Genomic DNA, 23,247 nt, shown 5'->3' with positions numbered 1-23,247 from the left:
TCTCTCTTAAGAATTGCTCGTATGTTTGTGTGTGTATTGAATGAAAGCAAATAGGTTTAATGAATTTGTGTGTGTGTGTGTAAGATAAAATACTGAAGTGTTTCTACCATTATTTTTTTCCTTTATATGTGTTAAGGAGAGTGTTTTCCAATACTTCGTAATCTCCTTGGAAATGTATTATCTGCTTAAAAATCTCTATTCTCTCAGAGTCCAACTTTTGTGGTCTCATATTGGGTTACTAATATATTTTTGATATAATAATCTACTTTCTGTCAAAAGGTTACAAGCCAAATTCTTGCTTTGGAACCATGCTCATTATTCCCAGTGACCTGAACATGAACTGCTCAAATATCCCAAGGCAAAAAAAACTCACTGTCAACTTGGCTGATAGAATTATGACGTCAAGGGGAAACCTCAGGAAACCTTTTCTTCTTACTTCAGAAATTCAGAGTATAGTGCTAGTAGGATAGCAGAAAAGGTTAAAGATTTGTTTGCTTTTATTAATACAACACTTATTATGAAAGTGGGTTGTAGTGTGATAACCTTTACTCTTTATTTCATTCGTTATTTACTCTTTCATATGAACATCTCATTCTTACTTCAAATGAATAACTTGTTCAATAACTATGTGTTATCTGTAGACTTGTGTCAATATGAAATAAGGTCTATCAGGTATTTTTTCAAATTTTATATCAATTTTACTATTACTCATAATGGATTGTATCCTGCCTCTTCATTGGTAAAATCTAAAAGAGAAAATCAGATTATCAAAATAAAAAGCAATGCCTGATGTTGTGCTTTAGAGCAGATTTAGCAGAATGATCATGATCAAATCTATCTAAAATATGAATGTCTGTGTTATCATTAATATCCATGAACACTTGTCATGGCAAGTGTATTAGAAAATAGGTTAAAAACTATTGAAGAGTGATTCTAATTCTGGTAGAAAAATGGAACCATACTGACAGTGAGTTTTAAGTTACATCAGAAGGAATTCACCTAGAACACGTACAACTTTGTAAGAGGAAAAATATGACTGAAAACTGTGAGCAGGTATACTGAGTTATTAGAGAAAAGTTATCACTGGGGAAGTCTTATCCTCAGGAACTTTAGATGTCTTTTGCTTTTTGGAGTGCAGAATTTTGCCTATAGATAGTAAGGTCAGAAAAAAGTAAGAGCAAAGCAGGCAACTGGCTAAAGCAAACAAAGAAAATTAAGAAGAAGCCCCAGTTTAATGCATTCTTGTGGAAACCTTTACTTTTGTCTTATACTTAGGTGAGAAAATGTTTAAGATTGACAGTGGGAGGAATGCACCGCTCCACTCTCCTCCTTCAGAGCACTACACGATTATCTTCAACACGTTTGTCATGATGCAGCTTTTCAATGAAATCAACGCACGCAAAATCCACGGAGAGAGAAATGTCTTTGATGGCATCTTCAGAAATCCTATTTTTTGCACTATTGTACTGGGTACATTTGCTATTCAGGTAATGATTTGGTCAAAAATTAAAAAGGCACCATTGTGCAGAGGTAGAATTTGACAGTGATGGTCTTCAACAGCCAGCTCAGATACAGGCATCTTTATTTGTCATGGGAAATGTTTGGGAATGTTTTCCCACTTCTAGTCATCACTGTCCTCAATTTCATCTGGCTGAAGAAAAAGTGTTATCGAGCTACTAGCCACATTTCAGAATCAGTTCCTAATTTTATTCCTCTCTCTGTGATTTTCTCATAGCAGAAGTATTTCAGAGCACAGTTCATAACAATAGTTTTGCACTCTGACAGTGAATCAAAAAGGAAATAGTAGTTTAAGACTATTCAGGCTGCTTCCCCCACTGCTGCAAAGTATTTACCCCATTTCTTTTCTGCTTTCCTTTGTAGATAGTAATTGTCCAGTTTGGAGGAAAACCATTTAGCTGTTCTCCCCTGCAGCTCGACCAGTGGATGTGGTGTGTATTTATTGGATTAGGAGAACTTGTATGGGGTCAGGTAAGCATCCAGGAATATGCAAAATATCTCTTGTTTTTATAAACCATTTGAAGACCAATTTTTGCCACAAGTCACACAAAAAAACAGTTCATAATCCTACTACCCTGTTTCCTTCTCAGAACATCATATTTGCCACACGCTGAAGTACAAATAGCTCTCTAATTGCTTCAGTCATTTTATCCCAGTTTTCATTTCTGTTAGTTTTTGTACCTTTTCTTTCCCTAAGCTGGGTATGCTACTGCAATCATGCTGTGTTTTGTTTCATTTAATTCACAACCTATAAACATAAAATCATACAGCAAATGCATTATGAGCTTCCCAACTCAAGAGTCCCCAAAGCAATATCTGTTTGGCCACGACAGATTTTTGAAAAGGAAAAGAGATTCCAGTACAATGTCAAACCACTCCTTGTAACTTGCATAAGCCCAAGAGCAGTGCATTTAATATACGCCTGCAGCAATCCTACTTGTGTGTGCAAAGGACAGAGGAGGGGATGACAGAAATGCAGTAGCTATTATCTGAAGGTGGAATTTGAATTATTAATTTACATGGGGAAAACTTAAAATCAGTTTGATTAAGCTTGGGAAGTAAAGTTCTGTTTGCACTGATGGAAAATACTAACTTTGGGGGGAGGAAAAGAAAAGCGTGTTAAGGGATATAGAGCCTGTGAGTTATATGAGGTCATTCAGCTGTGAACAACTCCCCACAACCCTTGATGAGTGTATGGCTCTGAATTTTTGGTGTATGTAGTTATTACACTGCAACTGAAAACTAAGAATTATTATCAGCATGTTTTCAATTCAGAGGTGGGCACAGTCTCCTACCTATTGTGAATGCCTGGCCATTTAATTAAAACTGGTATGGGAATACCACAACAATTTAATCACTGAAGAGGCTACAGTTTTATGTGGAGGAAACAGAATAAAATCTTTCCCTTGTGGTCAGTATTTCAAGACCAGAAAAGAAAAACACAAGCAAATAAAATGCTTTTCATGATAGATAAGTCTGTGGAAAGTCCTTTCCTTATGGCACAGCTGACACACAGTATGGTAAGAAACACCTTCAGATGAGGTGCTTTGATTCCTCCCCAGCCTTTTCTCCTCTGATTAATTCTACTGTGGAGCATAGCAAACTTGTTAGCCCTTTGCTCTAACACTTTCTCTTCACCCTGCTGTTCTTGTAACCCACTGTAACCAATCAAGACTTAAAATTTTACATACAAAACTAGAGACTCCTAAATGGTGTTCAAAGGTTTAAGGAATTTCTGGAAAGCATTTCTGCATTGCTCTGCGTGACAGTGGTTTGTGAAAGTGGCCCTCAAGACTTCTGAAAACAAGGTCTTTCTAGAACATTTCAGGTTATATTCTGAAAATTGTTATTACTTTCCAATATGGTACTTGAGAATAATAATTGGTTTCTTAATCTACATTGACTCTGTTGCATCTGCCATTACCTAAACAAGGCTGGTGTCTGCAGATAGGGGGAAAAAAAGCAACAACAACAACAAAAAAATACAAGAACACTGTTAAGAGAAGAATTACAGAAGATTGAGCCTAGCTAAAGGAGAGCTATGTTCTATCACACAGAATCACTACCAAATATAGTTGTTTATATAAATGCTGTCTTGCAAGCCCTTCATCCACATCAGTTTCATCAGATATCAAGTAGCTTCTTTCTATAGAGCACTGGCATCAATTTTTATGAAAACTGAGAAGCTGAAGCAGTTTCAGTAAGTACTGCGGTGACTAGCACTTACCTTTTAGTTTTTCACTCCTTATGTCATGCCAATTCATTCCTTCTTCAAGCTCTTCAGGTTTTCCAGCCCAAAGTACATTTTAAAAGGTTTCATAGTTTTTGACATTTCTTTATCTGTCTTTAACAGCGATAAAAATAATAAAAATACAGTTGTGGTATACAAAGTTCAAGGAGACCCTCAGCAAAATCAGCAGTATATTTTCATCCACATCTTCATGTGTCTTTGCAGAGCCATAAGGTGCCTCTACATCCATTTTCCTCTATAGTGCACTGTTAGATACCTTGTTTCTGGTACATGCTGAGGAAACTATTTCAATTTTCCAAATCAAAGGGAAATGGGAAATACCTGAATCAATTCTAGTGTGAAGAGACTTATATGCTTGAGATGCAACTAATTTGCAGCTTACTTTAACAGCCATTAGTCTGTTTTCAGTCATTTAAATCCCTGAACACTAATTGCAAAAGTATCAGTCTTGTGAAGTTTCTTCTAAATAATTACATTCAAATACCTGCATCCCCCCTTTAGTTTTTTTGGGGAAGGGCATCGCTTCTTTCCAGCCTTCCTGTTTCTCCATAGCCATGTATTTCTGATGTGTTTTAGCCATTGCTAATGCTGATTGATTACAAAATGGAATTGTATAAATGTAAAGTACTATAATGAATATGCAAATCTGAAGCTTTTCTGGAAGATTAGAAATCTCAATAAAATACCAGAATTCTTGTATAATTAGCAGCATATTGTTACTGTTATTGAATTATGTTGATGTTTTCAGCAGCTCTTTGTAATTTTAGGTCATTGCAACCATCCCAACAAGTAGGCTAAAGTTTTTAAAGGAGGCAGGGCGGCTCACTGAGAAGGAAGAGGTTCCTGAAGAAGAACTCAATGAAGATGTTGAAGAAATTGATCATGCAGAGAGAGAACTTCGACGTGGACAAATTCTCTGGTTCAGAGGGCTTAACAGAATCCAAACCCAGGTATGCAAAAAAGTTAATGCCCCCATGCTCTAGAAGTAATCTGTGATCAAGGCAAGATAATGTAACAGAAATCCACAGAGAACGCTTTTGTATTGGAACGATGGTTCTTGGAAATGGCCTTACTGTTTTCAAAGGAGAATCGTGTGAAATAGTAAAAGAGGTGAACTTTTAAAAGTGTGTGTATAGTGGAACTGTAAATATTGTAAAACTATTCAAAAATAGGAATAACTTTTTTGACTCTACTGTGGACACTTGTTTTTCTTCTTCAGTGATGACAGCTGAAAAAACAGTGCTATTTGGGAAATGCTAGCTTATGCTATGGCTAGCAAAATGCTATGAAGGCTTTCTAAAGCATGCCATTTTATTTCATCTGAAATGTATTGTTGTTCCCACTCATGCAATAAGGGAAAAATATTTGGATCTAAAGTGTAAAGCATCACTTGATTTTTAAAAGGATAAAATATCTTACTGTCATGTACATACAGATATATATATATATGTGCATACGTATGTAACAGGAATTGATTTGTCTTCCCTGCAAGGTCTCGAAAAATCTGTTTCTGGATTTAAAATAGTAAGGGCTTAAGCATCCACTGAATACTGAAATGTATGCATTGGCTACTTTGTTATTTTAGCATGATATTTTTTTCCAAATTTTCCTAAATACAAAAATCCATGATGGTTTTAAAGCAAAAATTAAAGGGTTCAGATGAACAGTATACTAAAGACTTGTACTGAGCTGCACTACTAAATTTAGTGCAGTTTAGGCTACTAAGTAAAAATGCTAGAAAAGTACTTGAGCTATTTTGCCTTTTTCCTTGCAGTGATGTAGCATGTTTTAAAGCACTTTAGTCTTTCTAACACCTGTGCCAGCTTGCAGAAAAGAGCAACTTTTAAAGATACGTATTCCCTGTGATATCAGATGGTTCTGTGAATGTTTTGCATAGTACTTTGCATAACACAAAAGCAGGAGGTGAATAGTTAAGAAAATACAAATACTTCTTGTTTTTATTTACAGAATCTTTTAAAGAACATTTATATCAGAGAAGATTTTGAGTTTGACATTTTGGTCTTAATTTGAGATGGATGGTACTTTCTCCATTTCTCTATATACAAACAGATACTTTTTTTTTCCCCCGGAGAAAAGATGCAGCCATGCCTTATAGATAAATGGGAAAGCAGCCAAGTGAAGCTCGGATGGTTTGGTCTATTCAGTGCATCACAGCAAAATAAAAAAGGAAGGAAGGTGGAAACTTCTGTTAGAGAAAAGTTAAGGATTTTGGTAAATTTCTGAGCTTCCAATTACGTAATTAAGTATGGATCTCCAGCTTTAGGGTTATGTGTCTTGACTCCAGCCTTTAGTCAGGAGCACTCATCAGCAGAGCAAATTCAAATTGTCATAGTTCCTCTTATTTTAAAAGGTACAAACAAGTGCCCAAGTAGTGGAGATCATTTTGGCAAGATGACCTCTAAATGTGCATTCTTTTCTTCCTGATGGCTGTAGGAGGAGTGTTGCCTGTTGGCATTTCTGTCAGGATGTCTTTCTGGTTGTGGTGAGTGTAAACAACTACAAACACAAAAAAGAAAATTACATCCTTTCAGCTCTTTTTCTCATCTGAGAGGTAGTTTTTAGTTCTTTTGCATATCTTTGTCCACTTAATTCACAGAAAAATTACTCTTCTTCTATACTATTTAAAACAAAATGAAATTAATGATGTTTCTTTGCTAACATCCATCTTAGTTTCTGTTCTGCTCTTAGTTGTAGTTGTATCTTTGGTAGGATGCACCACTTCCTCTCCTACCAAAAGGCTCTGTGATTTTTTCTTTTCTCATTTTGTTTATTCAGTGACTTTGATTTTTACATCCATTTCACATCTCTGAAATGATAATGGAAAAAGGAAATGGGCCAACAGACTCAAAAAGAGTTCCAATTGCAGTTTCCAGATGTCCGCTGGAGAGTGATGAACCTGTGTACAGGTCAAGTTAGATACCTTGTTGGATGGACCTCGTGCGCATTTTGATGTGCTATGTGTTGCGGCCCATCCAAATGAATTCATACACTTGTACTACGTTACCCAGGAAGCCATCTAAAGAAGAGCTGATGGAAGAAGATGAGGATGTCTGTAGCATCCTTGGGGAGCTGGAGGATTTGCAAGAATCCTCTGATGTCTAATGCACTTCTGGAAATGCAAAAGAAGAAGGTAGAGCATCCCCTCACTTTATACATATAAGAGGATGACAGTTAAGATTAGGAATAAGCTATAGACTCAGATCTCAACAAATCCAGTTTCAACCATCATACACTTGTAGTATTTAATGGGTGATGTTTATTTTTGATTATTTTCTATTCAGACCATTGTGGACATACAGCTCCAGCATTCAACAAGAGCCTTCACTCCTAAGAAAGTTACAAAGAATCTATAAACTTTTTTTGTTTGATTTTCCTCCAGATAACTGACAGGTCTTCAATAGAACCTCATCAAAACTGACAAAAACTTTGCATTAATAAAGACTTGGGGTTTTTTGTTTGTTTGTTTGTTTTTATTGCACTCTCACAGCACAGGTATGTCTAGGCACTAGAGAAAGAATTTCCATTGTTGATTCTTCATACTGAGAGGCCGGTCATATCTCTATTTCATGCTGCACATGTATGAAATTATGTTAAAGAAAAATGCATGAAAAATGCACATACTGAAGTCATAGAGACTGACCATATATTTCTGATTGTCTTTTTGTCTACTTCTGTTCATTTGCATACTTTATTGCCTTATAATTTATGTCTTCTCTGGATGAACACATACTGTCTTCTGATTGGAAGTGTTTCATTACTGAACAGCACTCTGAGAATACTGGTAATATGTGAAGTTTCACATGTGACTCATTCTAGTTACACAAGCTTTGTGAAGATCCAAAAATGGTCTCAAATGTCATGGAAGACAAGACTTTCCTCTGCTAGTTTTCAGCACTGCTTACCAGTTCTTTGTTGCAGTTCTCAAGAGTTCTTCATTCTTCATTCCACAACTTGTACTAAAACCTTCCTGAACAAATGCAAACAGCATAGCAGTGACAGTCACTTCTAGCAAATGCTTTGAAAGTTAAATAAAAAGCCACTACCTCTCTATTTTTTTTCATTTCATATAGCATTTAATACAAATAGACTGCTTGCGACCACAGTAATTAGAATGGAAAATCTTTTACTTCATGCAGATTGAAGTTTAGCTTGCTTTTCTAATATTAAAGCAAATTGTTTATCAGAGATTGAGCAAAGCCAATTTCTTCTTGTTCTTAAACAAATAAAACAAATTTTGGGTGAAGTTACTGATGTCCTGAGAACATTAATAACAACAGAACAGGCTGCTGAAACTCTGTTCCATGTTGAGGATCAGAAAAACGTTCTGGCACACCTACCCTGCCGGGAACATTCTGCTGTGTTAAGATCCATTTTTATTCCTTTTTAAAATGTTAATCACTGATGTTTTTATTAACTGTTTGTACGTCAAAAAAGCATAGAACTTAAAGAAAGATGAGAGAGACAAGAAATACAGTACACAGTTTTGTTCCTCTCTGCCTGAAGGCCTGTAATCAAAACCTGATGACATTCTTTGTTCTGTTAGAAGTTTTTCAGACATTTTGTGATGCAGGACTCAGCCTTTGCTTTCTCATTTTTAGCAATATGAATTGTTCTAAATCAGTTCAGTCTTCCATCATTACAAAAGCATCTCATTTTAAAATGCATTGTTTACTTATGCATTTATTTGGGTGAACTCATTGCTGTGTTCTGATTTTGGAAGATAAACTCCTTAGGAGGCCAGGATCTTTTCTTCTTCTTAGACTTAAGACAGAATGCATCCCAGTATGTTCAGCCTTTAGGATTCTGAGATGGTTGTCATCTTTTCCCTCTGGATTCAGTCCATGAAGATCTGCAGTTCCTTTTTTTCAGGATGTGAAGTAGATTACACACCTGTAATCTTTGTTCTCTGGAGAAGACAGATACAGATCTTCCCTTATCTTTTCATTCTTACTTATGCTAGAGTTTTTCAGCTAATTGGAAAGGCACTTATGCATCTCCAAATGTCCTCTGGCTTAGGATCTACCACTTTAATCTTCCACAGTGCAGTTCACACTCACAGTGAGTGTCTATAAAATCTTTCTTGAATGTTCTCTTTCAAAGAGTGTTCTGTTTCATGTGTCAGATAATGAAAACCCAGGATCTTTATGTAATTCTACTTTTGTACAGTAAACATATCAGGTAAGTATTCAACATGACTTCATATACAACCAGTGGTTTGAACCATATGCTGTTTTCAAAATGCTATTGATTCACCTGTATACTTATTCCACATGGCAACGCATCACATACTGTATTTTTTTTACTGGACGTATAGCTCAAAATAAGTCTGCTGCAGAAAACATGGAGAGCAAAGCTGCAGAATGTTGTCCACTACTTAATACTGTACATCCATCTATCAGTGTGCACATTTAATGCACGTTGTATTTAGGGGTCTCACTGGAAAACAAAGAGTCAGTGAACAAGGCTGCTTCATGTTTGTCTAGCAGAAGTACAGCATGGTGACTGTACAGCAGTAACCTTTGATTCATTTTACAGCTGGTTATTTCTGTGAAATCATAAAGGAAAATAGCGATCTCCAAAGACTAAGATAATGGGAGGGGGATGCATCCATAACATTAGAAATGAAGCCATATGAATTTATTTATTAGTAAGACTTGCTGCACTAGAAAATGTTAGCAAATTTATTATAATGTTTTCAACTTAGCAAATTTAGGAGGGCTTATACCAAGGTTTGTGCTGTTTAATTGATAAATATTGATAAATATACCACTTTACCTTTTTCCAACTACTTTCTAGGCTGTAACTCTTAAAAAAATCTCTGTTGCAAGATAAAACCTGGAAACATTGGGCTTCTTTGTACAGCTAGATGGGTGAATTCTTCTAATGGATTGTTACTGTTTTGTTGTGTTGTGGTTGTATGATTGGAACAGGACATTCTGCTGTTTAGGGATTTGTAGCTGCTATCTACTGCCAATCCCTAGCTTTAAACACAATGGATATATGAAGCCTGCTTTATATTGTGTAATGCTGGTGACAGAGATGATCTTGAAATATCTCCTTTTTAACTCATATTCTGAGTTCATGATTTAAAGTATTAAAGGAAGATATTCCGCAAAGACACATCTAACAGTGGGTTACAATATGGAAATAACAATTAGGAAATGGTCATTTTGTTTACCGAAATATTCAGTCCAGTTCAACATAATTTTGTGTCAAATTTTAAGTACTACATAAAGGTAAAATACTAATATTTTATTCTGTGATTAGAATAGGCCATCATTCGTTATCACTGATTATCACTGATTAACTTACACAAACTTTCGTTATAGAAAAATGTAAAATATCAGAATACTTTCCTTTTTATCAATCTAGTATGCTGACAACCTTGTTTTTTGTTGACAAAATTGAGTCTTATTTGTTATATTTCTATAGGCTTCCCCTCCCCCCCCCCCCAAGTTAAGTAACTGAACTTTCCTCCCTCTGGAAGAATGCCTAAAAAGCAATAGCAAAGCAATTTTATTCTCAGTAGGAAAAAGCAGATGTTAGCCAATTCAAGTATTCCAGTTGTATTCAATTTATTTACATACAAATTAAACGGTTTAATTTTTCACTATTTTTATTTCAAATAGTCTAATTGTTTAAACTCATGCAGCTTCACTGCCTCCTATCGAGCTGCTTCATTTCATTCAGGCAGAAAAACTGGACCATTTCATATCTAAAACGTTAAGAAGGACACTAAAGAAGTATTTATTTCCATAGAAATTAAACTGCGTGCACGGTTGATTTATTGTTTTTCATTATTATTCCTGTTAGTTTTGCAACTGTATCCATACTTTAAGCAACTTGTCTCATTCTTTCCTCCATTACAGATCGAAGTAGTCAATACTTTCAAGAGTGGCACTTCCTTTCAGGGGGCTCTAAGGAGACAGTCCTCCGTCACAAGCCAGACCCAGGATGTAACCAATATTTCTAGCCCTAGTCACGTATCGTTATCCAATGCTCTTTCCTCTCCTACCAGCACATCTGCTGCTGCGGCTGGGCGTGAGTGTGTATTCTTAATGCATCAGATCTACAGAGATGCCAACTTATGTAGCAGTCATTTGAGACTGAGCTACCTTGCACTCTCCCATTTTGTCATGTTATATTAGTTTACACGTACCCAGACACACGTAACTGGATTACTTTGTGTACAGTAGATGCTCTTCATCATTCATTGCAAGTTAATGTTAAATTACTGTTAGAGCAGTAATTTCTAGTCATCTTTTATCTAATGTATGGAGACTCTGTTCAAGGTTTCTGTGTTATATTTTCCTAATGCCATTCTATATGTTTTTCTACTGCTTACAAAATATATACTTTAAATAGTAGTATGAAAATCTTACATTAGATAAAAAACAAACAAACAAAACAGCTCCAGCTTATCAGGTAAATGATTACTCCATTTGGAAGGCTTGTGTATAATGTAGGTCCCTCATGTCCAGTGAATACGTACTCTATTTGGCATAGATACAGGAACGAATGAAGAAATAGAGAATCTGGCTTATGGTACAAGGCTAAAGGATTATGGCTTACATGAATGATGAAAGAAAAGCACCTCTAAGTTTGATGGGAGATGAACATTAAAGAAGGAGGTAGACAGGCAAGTTAAAGAACAGCATCAATACAACAAAAGAAACTAATTTGCTGGATAAGTGTTTTTAAATGCTGAAAGCTTGAAACAGCTTTCCTCAGATGGAAGTGAGGCATTTAGTGAAGAGATAGTGAACAGAGTAAAAATTATGAATGGGCTACTTCACCAACAGTAAAATATCTTCATTTGCCTCAGATGACTCTTAGACATCTAACTTTGTTTATCATTAAACAAATATTTAAATGCATAGAATTCACTTTATCAACTTGTCCCATACTTTACAAAATGATATAGTATATACCTGATGCAGGTTTTGATGAGAAGTTGGGCAGAGGGAAGGCAGACAGAGACAGGGGTGACAAGAGAGGACAGTAATGTTCCAGAACCCTGGGAGAAGAAAAGGAAGCTTGACCTTTCCTTTCAGTATGGGTGCAGCCTCTTCAGTATTTAAACATCAAGAATAAAGAAATTTTAGACATAAATTAGAACCTTTATTGGAATTAAATATCAAAGGAGAAACTTTACTTTTGCTAAGGGGAAGAAATGCTTACTATGGAACTAAAAGTTCCCTAGTTAAGCTGATATTGTTCAGATCTCAGTATTTTTGCTGATAACAAATCCTGTATTTCTGGATGTCAGTGTTACTTTATAACAAAGTCCACCTTATGAAGGCCTTACCTCTTCTGGAGAAAGAACTTTAGGGCTTTAAACATAGGGAAATCTTTTGCAAGAATAAATCTGACATTTTATATACTCTGGTAGAAGATTTATGCAAATGCAAACTAAACATGTGCATGTAATTAAGATGCATATCATTAAACTATAGTAAGTGAAAACACGAGAATAAGATTGGTCTATACTCAATGTGGTCCTGGCCATTTTCTCAGATTCTGCTTGAGATACATATACACTGAGTCTTCTGTCATTGGAAAACAGTTACATGACAGTGTCAAAAGTTGATTTGGATGCCAGGCTATGCTTTACCAGCTTTGTGAGGATTGAAAGTAATTTAAGAATGTGGATTCTCTGTGCATTTCCTTCCATTTCTTATTTTGAGAAAGCAAAATCAGATAGATTGCAGCAATGAATGTTTTTTCTTTTTACTTTAGAAGCTCAAAATCTGGACCACCAAAGATTAGCTTATGCGTGAAGTCGTGAATATGCATAAAGCTTTTGCTAGTTCATGGGTTAATTACGCAGAGGATCTAACTGTACACAAAGTAAACAGGTTATTCTCTATCTGTTTTTACCTAGTTGTCAGATGCTGTTTGTGTTTTCAATAGGTAATTCCTTCAAGATAATACGGTTTAAAATCTTCTAAGAAAGATAACAGATTTAATATTCCTTTGTTCCTGCTCTTCATCCTCCCCTCCATTCCCATATAGACAATATAGTTAATAATGTTCCTAAGTGGAAGAAGCTTCCAGATCTTTTACAACAAACTAACAAAAACCATGCAAAAAAAAAAAAAAAAAAGTCTTTCATTGAAGATTATAAAACAGAAATATTAAGTATAGGATACATTTGGGGAAAAACAACCAGAAGAAAAACTATAGCAACAAGCAGACTCCCACATCATAAGCCTGCTGCAGGTTTTCTGTCTTTAGGTTCCTTTGGATTTCTTCCTTTGAGGGCTGTCATACTTGGCTGAGTTTTTTAGGAGTGGATATTTCACCTAATCGGAATTTTTGTGACATTAACATTTAGCAGCAGTGGCATCAGACAAGCTGCTTGTACAGATGACACACACACACACAAACACAGTGATGACTCAAGAGTTCCTAGCAGGCAATTAACATATTTTCCAAATTATCACAAATATTCTCTGTATTTTTCCATCATGCAGAACTCTGAAGTCTTTGAAAATTTATTTTTCCGCTTTTTCCAGCCAAAAAAAGAAGGAAGAAAAAAAAAACAACCCCAAAACATAGTATAATAAAAGCTGCATTTTTGCTTATTTTCACTTTTTGAAGAGGGTTCTCCCATTACCAAATCCTCAGGTAAAACCAAGGTGTTTTTCATTGTCTCTTTAATTTGTAAGTACCCAAAATTGCTCAGACTGGCCAAGAAGCTGGAACTTTAGGTGGAAATTTCCATCTGCTGCTTCTGCCTCAAGAGTGGACATTAACATCTGCAGATTATGCCAAAAACTTCATCTTGACTCTAGAGATTACTATGATGCTTTTATTAATACAGATTAATACAGATTATTAATACAGAGGGAGTTTGGCTTAGTTTTTTGTGATCTGTTGTGCATGAAAGTCAGATACTTTTGTACTGAGAAATTATTACTGCTCAGCAGCTTTTGCTCATATATTATTTCTTACGTACTGAGATTCCTATAAATGTAATGATCGAGCTGGACAGCCTTTAAAACTAAAACTCAGGAGATTCTTTGTTTGGATCCAATTTTCTCATGAAGAAAAATGGGAGCAAATTTTTTTTGTTCCATGAAAAAAACACATAATTTTATAAATGTAAAGCAAAATTACTGTCCAATAGTGATCTAAATTCAGAAAACAGATGGTCAAGTTGGTGGGCAAACCAGCTTTACTGAAATTGCCACATGCTTTCCATAGCAACATGGTCACATGAGGAAATGGAGTAAGGAGACTGTGAAACCTGCAGCTAAAATGATGTCTACAGAAGTTTCAGCATTTAGAAACATTATTAATCTATTGTCTGACAGAGGCAGAGATATCAGAGTAAAACTTAGAAGTTTCCATTGGTTATCACAAAGATTGCCCCAGTCTACTGGGATGTCCAAAAGCATAATTGACTGCTATGTACCCTTCATTTAGGGTAAATAACTATGTTTTAAGTCTAAATATAACATCAAGTCCTCAACTGGAGATGCACTGTGCCAAGAAGATTTAGAGTCATAACAGAGAAATCTTTTCTTTAAAAGGACTGTATTCTATATTTAAGCTTTGGCAAATCTGATAAAAACTGTTAGGCTTCAAAAAATTTGGAACAATCCCATAATAGAAATACTAGGAAAGTGGAATCCATATTTCCAATCTCATGCTCTGAAATTCAGCTGAGTAACAGATGTGAAACATTGTGAAATGAGGATCAGACTGGAGGTTTTCACAGATGATGTGGTTATTCTATTCTGCCCTTGCTATGTATGGTTTGTCTTTTCAGCAGAGCTTACTGAAACTATGGCTTATTTATGTAGAAAGAGAATATTCAGAACATCCTTGTCACATGTACACGTGACTCCCATCCATACAATACTTTATCCTGTGATACCTTTCTAACTTAATATACTTTAAACTCAGAGGATTCACAAATAAACAAGAACAGACATACTGAAGATCTGCCTTGTATCCCCAAGCCCCACATATCCCAAAGTACTTGACCACGCTTTCTCTAATTAGTATAATTATAGTATTGATATAGAATAGTATCAGTTACATGTAAGAGTTGGCATCTCTTTGCAAAATTGACCTCTTGTTTACAATTTTATACTAATCACCTTACTGATCTTTCAGTATAGAATTTATTTGCTTTTGCAGTGCCCTACTCTCTACTGTCTGAATATTAAATGTGTTTGTTTTCCCAGAGGGCTAGAGAACATTGGACAAAAGGGTTCAGCAGGAGAGAGTGAAATAAAAAGAGGTTGTGAGTCTTTAACCTTGAGCCTGAAATGAATGTGAACCAAACTCAAGATACTTGGCTTATATAAAGCCAGGTAAACATTCGAGTATAAGCCCACACGCTACCAACCATAACAGATGTGCAGATGATAAAGAGGCTTTGTGTATTTTGCCTATATTGTTGTATTTAAGAGTGAGATTCTGAACTTCATCTTTTCTTCTGATGGGGAAAAAAAAACCTGTAGTATCTAAATTTCTATTTCTTTTATTTTTCTTGCCTAATGCAGTATAATAAATATAACTGTCAAGGTGGGATGAAACTCAAGTTTTTTCTATTACAGCTACAGAGAAGAAAGAAGTGGAAACTTAGAGCCATGTCAAAAATGTCCTGAATTGTTGTTCCCACAGTCTTTTGTTTAAAAGCAGTTCATTTTTTTCTGTTGTCTCCATTACTGTGAGAAAAGGGAGCTGTATCACACTGTTTGTCTTCCCTTGGCATTGTCAGCATCATAAAGAAATCTCATTTACATGAGCTTCACACAGTTCATAAAAAAACGTGTTCTCAGTTCTATCCATCATGGGTATGTCCCTGCTTTTACATGCTGTACAACCATAACATTTTTTGAAATTCATCAGCTATAATTTATCTTAAAAAAAAAATAATCACACTATGTGGGCTTTGCTCCAATAGAGCCCCTAAACATTTCAACACTAGATATTCCTTCAAATAACCTTGAACTTCCTAAAATCATGGATTAATAGAATTTGTTGCTGTAGGACCATGAAACTCTGGGTAAGCAGTATCTTTTCAGTTCTTAGCTTAAATAGGGGGCTGTTACCGTATTTAAATGAAAATGCCAACTTTGTATTCAAGGTGGCAGACTACCAGTGGCTTCAGTGGTTGCTTATTACTGCAGAACTTGTAGTCTCACTGTATGAAACTAAATTCCCCACTTGCCGGCCTGCAAAGGCTTCAAATCAGCTTGTGCGGCCTAAAGAAAAGCTTTACTTTTATTGAATCCTACAAAATCTCTACAAGCATAATATGAAAATCCAAGCTTATATTTTTTAAGTGAAAAATTAATGTACTTTTATTTAAAAGAACCTAGCTGGCAAATAAAACCTAATTCTATGCAATTAAATGTGGCAATATACAAGAGAATGAAGCATTTTGTTAGTTTAATCAGATACAGTGAAAAGCTGGAACTGAATGTGATTGCTATTTTTATTCTGAGAGCAGAAATAGTAGGTAGCTTTGCAGAAGATAGCCCTGTATCAGCCCATGCTATAAAGTGGGCATGATACAGAGCAGTTCCCTGATTTCAAACAGGGCAATGTGGTAATGCCTCAAATATTGCTTTGGCAGACATACTGTTTTTTCATCGTTTAGACAAACTACTTTGCACTTTCAAACAGAAGATAGAAAGGTCTAACTAATGAGGGAATTTACTAATGCAGATTAATCTCTTGTTGGTTCATTACAGAACCATCACAGAGCAGAGCACAATTCAAAATGATTCAACTTGCATAAATACCTGATTTATAATTCCAGGTGCTCTCTCAAAAAGATGTTATATACACTGCATGATTGAAGTGGACAAACCTTGCACTTTTGCCCCTCGTCTCATTCCTGCCAGGCTCCTGAAGTCTTCTACTATCCCAGACCTGGACAGGCTATTCTATACCAATCTATCTAGGGTCACCTAGATCCTGCAGCTGTAACAGTCTGAGCCCACATAACTATTGAAACAGTCTGCTAATTGAAGGGGAAAACAAAGCTATACAAATTAGTGATATATTAAACCAACCAATAACGTGCAGCATATTCACATGTAAAATGACACACATACCTACCACCAACCATTTCAGATGTGCTTGGAAAAGCTTTCACAATGCCTGCTTGCACCTTTTCTGCCTCTGCCTGTGTTTTGGTTTTCCCCTTAAGAAATGCTAAAAATTCACTCATGAACTACATGGAAGTAGAAGGATAGAACTCATATTTAGTCATAAAACATTTGCCAACAGATCACGTTTTTGCCATTCTGTTTTTTCCTCTCTGCCCCCCTCCCCCCACTCCTTTCCAAGCAGTTATGTTTCTTCAGTAGTAACACATAGCACAACCCTTCACGTCTCTTCAGAACCCGTAGGTCACTGGGATACGGACTGCATCCCTCCCTCTGCCCACCCACAGAGCACTAGTGTCCCCACTCTGCCATGCTCCTCACTGCTCCTTTCATTTCCTACTGAGAAAGCAATTTGCACCGTTGTTCACAGTCTAATGGGCTGAGCCTTGTAGTTTATTTTCACCTGTGTTCTTATTGTCAGGTGGTTAACAACATTAGATTTATCCTGGCATAAGTCTGCTGACCTAGATTAAAGACTGCATATATGGCATCAATTGTGTCACTTTCAGCTTTTAACTTTACTAAGAGTATTACAACTGAGACACAGAAAATGAAAGAGCTTGCTGTTTAATAACGCAATTCAATTCAACCCAACAGTCAAATACATTATTATGTTTTCTATATATTAAAAAGTTAAATGGCTAGAACAGTGGGTCTATACTCGAGTGTTTACCTCACATATGCATGAAGGAAAAAAAAAGTTGGTTCAACAATACAATGTTCACATTATCCAGGCTTCCAAGTGTAGTTGTTGTGTGCAAGTTATCTCTGTGGTAACTGTGATTTTTTTTTTCCCTGTGGTAGCATGGTTATGCTTAGTATTTCGTCTGCTTGGCTTTTTGTGCTCTTGGCTGCATTCATTTAGATTTTGCTTTAAAACATTGGTATTACTTATGATTTTTACACTTGGCTCCTGTGTGTCTCATATGTACCCATCCAACTGTGTCTGTGTTCTGTGCTTTTCTGTTTGTGAAGTGTGATTTGTTATATGTTATGTTTTATAACAAAACAAAAGAGACTTTTTTGAAATAAAAAAGCCTTCCTACTTACTCACTGCAAAACTATCAACATGCATGGTTTGACATTTGCATTACAATTAACATGGCTTGTCTTTTACTAGGGATGTACCACACGAGTGGACGTTCGCTTTCTTTAACCTGTACTTCCCATCAGTTCTTTGATGGCTTTAAACTTGATTTTAATATTGCAGTTGATACAGATATTCAAAATGCACATAACTGAGCCACTCGTTTATGCATATAACATCCAGAGACTATGGACTTCAGCTGCCTGCACTGCCCTAACCATATGCTACATTTTTCACAAAGTATTCTCTAACACGTTTTGGCCCCTTAAAGGTTTGACCTCTGACACCTCTTTCCTTTTCTCCCCCTAGATCCGCGTCGTGAAGGCATTCCGTAGCTCTCTCTATGAAGGTTTAGAAAAACCAGAATCTAGAACCTCTATTCACAACTTTATGACTCATCCTGAGTTTAGGATAGAAGATTCCCAGCCCCACATCCCACTCATTGATGACACAGACCTAGAAGAAGACCCTGCTCTCAAGAAAAACTCGAGTCCACCGTCTTCGCTGAACAAGAACAACAGTGCTATCGACAGTGGAATAAATCTTACAACTGACACAAGTAAATCAGCTACCTCTTCTAGTCCAGGAAGCCCAATACATAGCCTGGAGACATCACTTTAGCTGAAAAGGTCACTGCAAAAAAAAATAATAATAATAAAAATAAAAAAATTAAAGTAAAATAAAATAAAATAAACAACCACAGCAACCGAAATCTATAAATATATATATTAAAAAACATTGCTGGCTGAAAAGCTGTTTGAACTCTTATTCACTCTGAGACAAGTGAATGAATTGTTAATCACAATGGTTTTGGGGAAAGAATGAATGGCTGATTTACAACCCCCCCCTCCTCCTGTTCCCTTTCAGAAAACAAAAGAAAACAAAAAAAATCTCCTGCATGAATGTACTGTACACTTCTGGCCCTTCTTTCTTTCTTTTCCTTTCTTTTGTTTTTTACTTTTACCTTTATTTTTTCCTCCTTAAGCAGGAACTGCAGAGGACTTCTTTCTGCGGCTATTTATCCAATTCACTGGTCTGTGAGTTTTTTGAAATGCTTGTGTGGCATGGACTCAATTGTATAGATTAATTTAAAGAACTTTTTTGAAGTTGCAAAGCTTAACTTGCACAGTAGATTTGCACCAGTTGGACAGAGGAACTTAAACATTTATGAGACTATATATAGAGATATATACATATAAGTATATACATAATTAATTATATATATGTATATATCTATATATATATATACAGTTATATATATATAAAGTTTCTTTGTTGGCATGTTGCCTTGTTTCTGCTCAAATTGCTCTGACTATTTTAACTTATTTATGTCCTAAAAAAGAATGTAATTTGTTTACAAACCTGTAGATAATATCCTTAACTATTTGTAGGGTTAAGAAAGCACTTCCTGCCGAAGTAGTATAAAAAAGGCTCAGCTCAGCTCATTGAAAACGTCTGTAATATCGCACCCTGGATATTTTATTGCGACTGCGTTCTGATTTCTGCCTGGTTTTTTGTTGTTGTTGTTTTGGGGGGTTTTTTTGGTTTTTTGGTTTTTTGTTTTTTGGGCTTTTTTTTGGTAAATATTGTAGATATTGCTAGTAAATAACGAAAGAAGCCAAAATATAATAACACATTGGATGTAGCATTGTGATCCTATATACAGGGAGGTAAAACAGGCTTCCTTTGTTTCAAATAAAAATCAGAATGATCAGGTTCTCTCTTTTTTTTTCCCCCCCCCTCTGATAACCTGCTTGAATTTGTTTTGGTGCAACATTTGAGAGTGGAGGCTGTTTTCATTCTTTAAGCAAAGGGCAATGGCTTCCAAAACATATTTTTAGACAGATAATCTGTGAAACTGAGTTGAGTTTATAAATAACAGATTTAAAATAAGTTATATTTGGTTTGTCTATATGGAGATCAAACTAATGTTTAAATATTGTGACATATTGTGTTAATCCTTTTCAGTTAGTAGTATAGGCGTTTATTTCCTTATTACTTACAAAGTACGGGCTGTTGGCATTTTGGATGAAAATCACTGTAGGTTGTTGCTTTGGTTTTTCTTTTTTCTCAAAGGAAAATATCATTTCTGCACTATTAGGTCCGAATGAAGCGATATTACCTGCATATTGAGATCTTCTTTGTGTGATTTTTCTGTTTTTAACCAAGCTTGTCTTCCTGTAGTCACAAAGTATACTGTAACATTGTTTGACCTTGAGCTTTCTACAAAGAAAGCTACTTTGCAAACCTGCAGTAAGGAGGGTGAAAAAATGCTTTTCAAGATGGTAACAGCCCTAATAATTTAAAATTTATGAGCTTATATAATTGCTATGTCAACCACTTGAATGCTAAGCACTTTGTGGATCACAGATTTTTCATAAATAATTTTTGTATTTAATATAAAGTTTGCTTGGAGACTTTTCAGCATATAATCTTTTCCATGATTGTACAGTGCAAAAGATATTTTGAATTACACCATTGATTATGCCAGATGTGTTGAAAAACACTCTCAAACTAGCTTGACAAATTGATTTGTTAAGGCATTACTGGTTGTCTTAAGGTTGGCTTATAACATGGTGCATCTCTGCAGTCACAAGAACTAAACCAAGCCAGAACTCTCCTAAACAGGATTAGACTCATGGCCAAACTGCAGACTGAACCGACTAAACCGTTTTCAGGGTGCATCAAGACTATTCAGCCAGGTAAAGCTCAAATCAGCTTCAATTGCCAGCTTCCGGACTCTTGTGTAGAAGCTTGAATGTTTTTGGCTCAAATTCATAGTTCGCTATCTGATCCAAACTTTTCATTCAACAACAGAACAGGTCGTGGGAGGTGTACACAACTGTTTCCAGCAGATAGTGTTACCCGTTTCTTAGCAGTAAAAAGCTAGCATGGAAGCATTATTATTTTAGCTAATTCCTAGCAACAAAGTGATTGAAACTCAGTCAGGATTGTTCTTCGCTTTGTAAATACGGTGACTAACCTTTGTATAACATGTATTGGGTTTCTATGGCCTATTTGGGATATCATATTCAGAAGAAGAAGAAAAAAAAGTGTTATCTATTTACAGGGAAGCCTCTAGCTTTGGACTTGAACATCTACAAAAGTTATTAATACTGGAACAATTTGTTTTCAGCATCTTAACACTGACTGTTTGCCTTTTTGTTTTCAAACTTCATGTTTTTTCTTGGTTTTGTTTCTTTTTTTTTTAATGTTCCTGTAGGAATATCCCTCCCTAAGGTACCATTTGCAGACTTGAAAACTGTTAAGAAAATGAACACTGCATTCTGTGTATATATAGTAAAACATATATAAACTGAGATGCATAGATAACTTGGGCTTTTGTGAGCAGAGACTGTGCTTTATGTATATGATAAATGATAGATTTTTTTTAAAGCAGAATAGCTATGACCTTTCAACTACAAGTCGTGCATCACAATTCCTTTCTTTTATTGCTTGACCTCTCTGTGATGGGAACAATGGATCAAAAACCAAAATGATCAGTTTGTTAAATTCCCTGCAATATATAAATGCTCGCTCTCGACGTACTGTACTTAGCAGCATGAGATTTGTGGACAACAATACAGTGGTACATTGGCAATCCATCCCACTAGGGGTTATTAATATATGTTCATTCATCTGTTTTTATGAATTTTTTTATCTAGACAATAATTGTAAATAAAGAACTTACTCTGTCTGTTCATTTAATACTATGCAAAAGGTTATGCTTTCTATTGTTATTCTTATTCCTACAGTGTGATGCTGGAATGTTTGTGGTTTCAAAACAAAAAAAAACCAACAAAAAAAAAAAAAGACAAAAGTAAGTAAAATATGTGATGTAAATTATTTTATAGTTTGAAACAAAATGATAAAGTTTTACTCTTGCTGCTTACTGTCTAATAGATCTCTCTTGGCAGGAGCACAAGTGGAAAATTTAAAAGAAATAAATTCACAAAGCAGCATGAACAATAATGGTCTGAACGTAACAGCTTTCTTTATTGTCACCTGAAGTTATTAAATCCAGCTTTGGATTCCCACTGGCACAACGTAAACATGTATGTACATGCTCTGGATTGGCACTAAGAAGCCTGCTTACCACTCAGGTTGCATTGGCTCGCTTAGGCTTTCCTTATGCCCAGTTGCTAAGTCAGTCCGGAGCGCTTTTGTACCTGTCTGACTTGGAGTCAATGGAACAAAGCTTGCTCCATGCTATGGTGGGAATGGCTGATGTGAATGCTGTAGTGAACTTAGCTGAAATTAGTAAGTACAAAATAAGACAGGTGATGAAGATAAGACAAATGAAGACCCTGCCAATTTGTGTATGAAACAGTTAGTTCAGTGTTGGTCCTAAGATGAGCCTCAAAGTCTGTATTCCTATCACTTTGGCCCATATGACATATCTCTCTACCAATACTGCTTTTTGCATCTCCTTCCCCCTCTGTTGCAATCAGAAAAATAAGCTCTGAAACCCTCTAGAATTGGGGAGTTACGTCTAGAAGCCATATCCTGCTAGATAAGACCTGCCCTAAAATCTCTGCATATGTAATACAGGGGAAACATGAGGGATTTCCAGTTTTGCTGCTCAGACCCTCAGCCCAGAATTTCTACATCCTGAAGTGCAGGACAAAGAGATGGGCTGGAGGAAATTGTTCATAAATAATGGACAAAAGAGGAACAAAAAGAACAATAAGGAGAAAGGGAAAAAAATGTAGGTGGATTTATACTTCACTATATACTGCAATGAAGTAAAATCATAAGTGGTTATTATTGGTTTGATTGAGGCACTGAGTTCTAATCCAACAAATACTCCAGCTGAAGTCCAAATTCATCAATAGGCTGAGGTTGCAAAAATGAGGTTTAGGCATCCAGATGCAAAATCCTGATCTAAAATACTCTTGCTTGGCTATTATCTGTAACATATAATCTGACCAGAAGACTGACCAGAAGAAGGAGATTATCTCTGCCATTGTCTTCCAAATTATTATTATTTTTTCAATGATTCTCTGATACGAAATAAATGTCACAACTCGTGGTACTGGTTGACTTCAAAGCAGTGCACTATCACAGGCTGTGGGAAGGTTGGGGTTCAACACTTCACACTTCCTCTTGGTCTTACGGTATTACTGTAACTGCTCTCAAGAAACCACAACAAGGTAAGCAGCAGACACTTCTTGTTTATGTTTGTATTCCTGCAGCTGTGGGAGACATGGGCAAGGATGGAATGCAATGTATTC

The 23,247-nt window shown here is 35.8% G+C and overlaps 1 protein-coding gene across 48 annotated transcripts in view; it reads left to right on the top strand.

The window, feature by feature from the left end:
- The window catches only part of ATP2B2 (ATPase plasma membrane Ca2+ transporting 2), a 310,402-nt gene extending 288,417 nt beyond the window's left edge, over positions 1 to 21,985 (top strand). For 35 of the 48 annotated variants that reach the window (XM_085517013.1, XM_085516982.1, XM_032447213.2 and 32 more), the window contains 4 exons: positions 1,276 to 1,487; positions 1,882 to 1,989; positions 4,537 to 4,719; positions 18,323 to 21,985. In XM_085517013.1, the coding sequence (XP_085373139.1) occupies positions 1,276 to 1,487; positions 1,882 to 1,989; positions 4,537 to 4,719; positions 18,323 to 18,634 (815 nt within the window). In that variant the 3' untranslated portion in view covers positions 18,635 to 21,985. Of the gene's footprint in view, positions 1 to 1,275; positions 1,488 to 1,881; positions 1,990 to 4,536; positions 4,720 to 10,659; positions 10,832 to 14,988; positions 15,045 to 18,322 lie in introns of all 48 variants that reach the window. The other 13 variants (XM_085517024.1, XM_085517021.1, XM_085517008.1 and 10 more) reach the window with 3 other exon arrangements.
- Positions 21,986 to 23,247: the final 1,262 nt, after the last annotated feature.

Source organism: Coturnix japonica, chromosome 15 (assembly GCF_054131305.1).
Source record: "Coturnix japonica strain WE chromosome 15, WE-NBRP24, whole genome shotgun sequence".
NCBI classification, from domain to species: Eukaryota; Metazoa; Chordata; class Aves; order Galliformes; family Phasianidae; genus Coturnix; species Coturnix japonica.
This window is presented reverse-complemented; position numbering and strand designations above follow the sequence as displayed.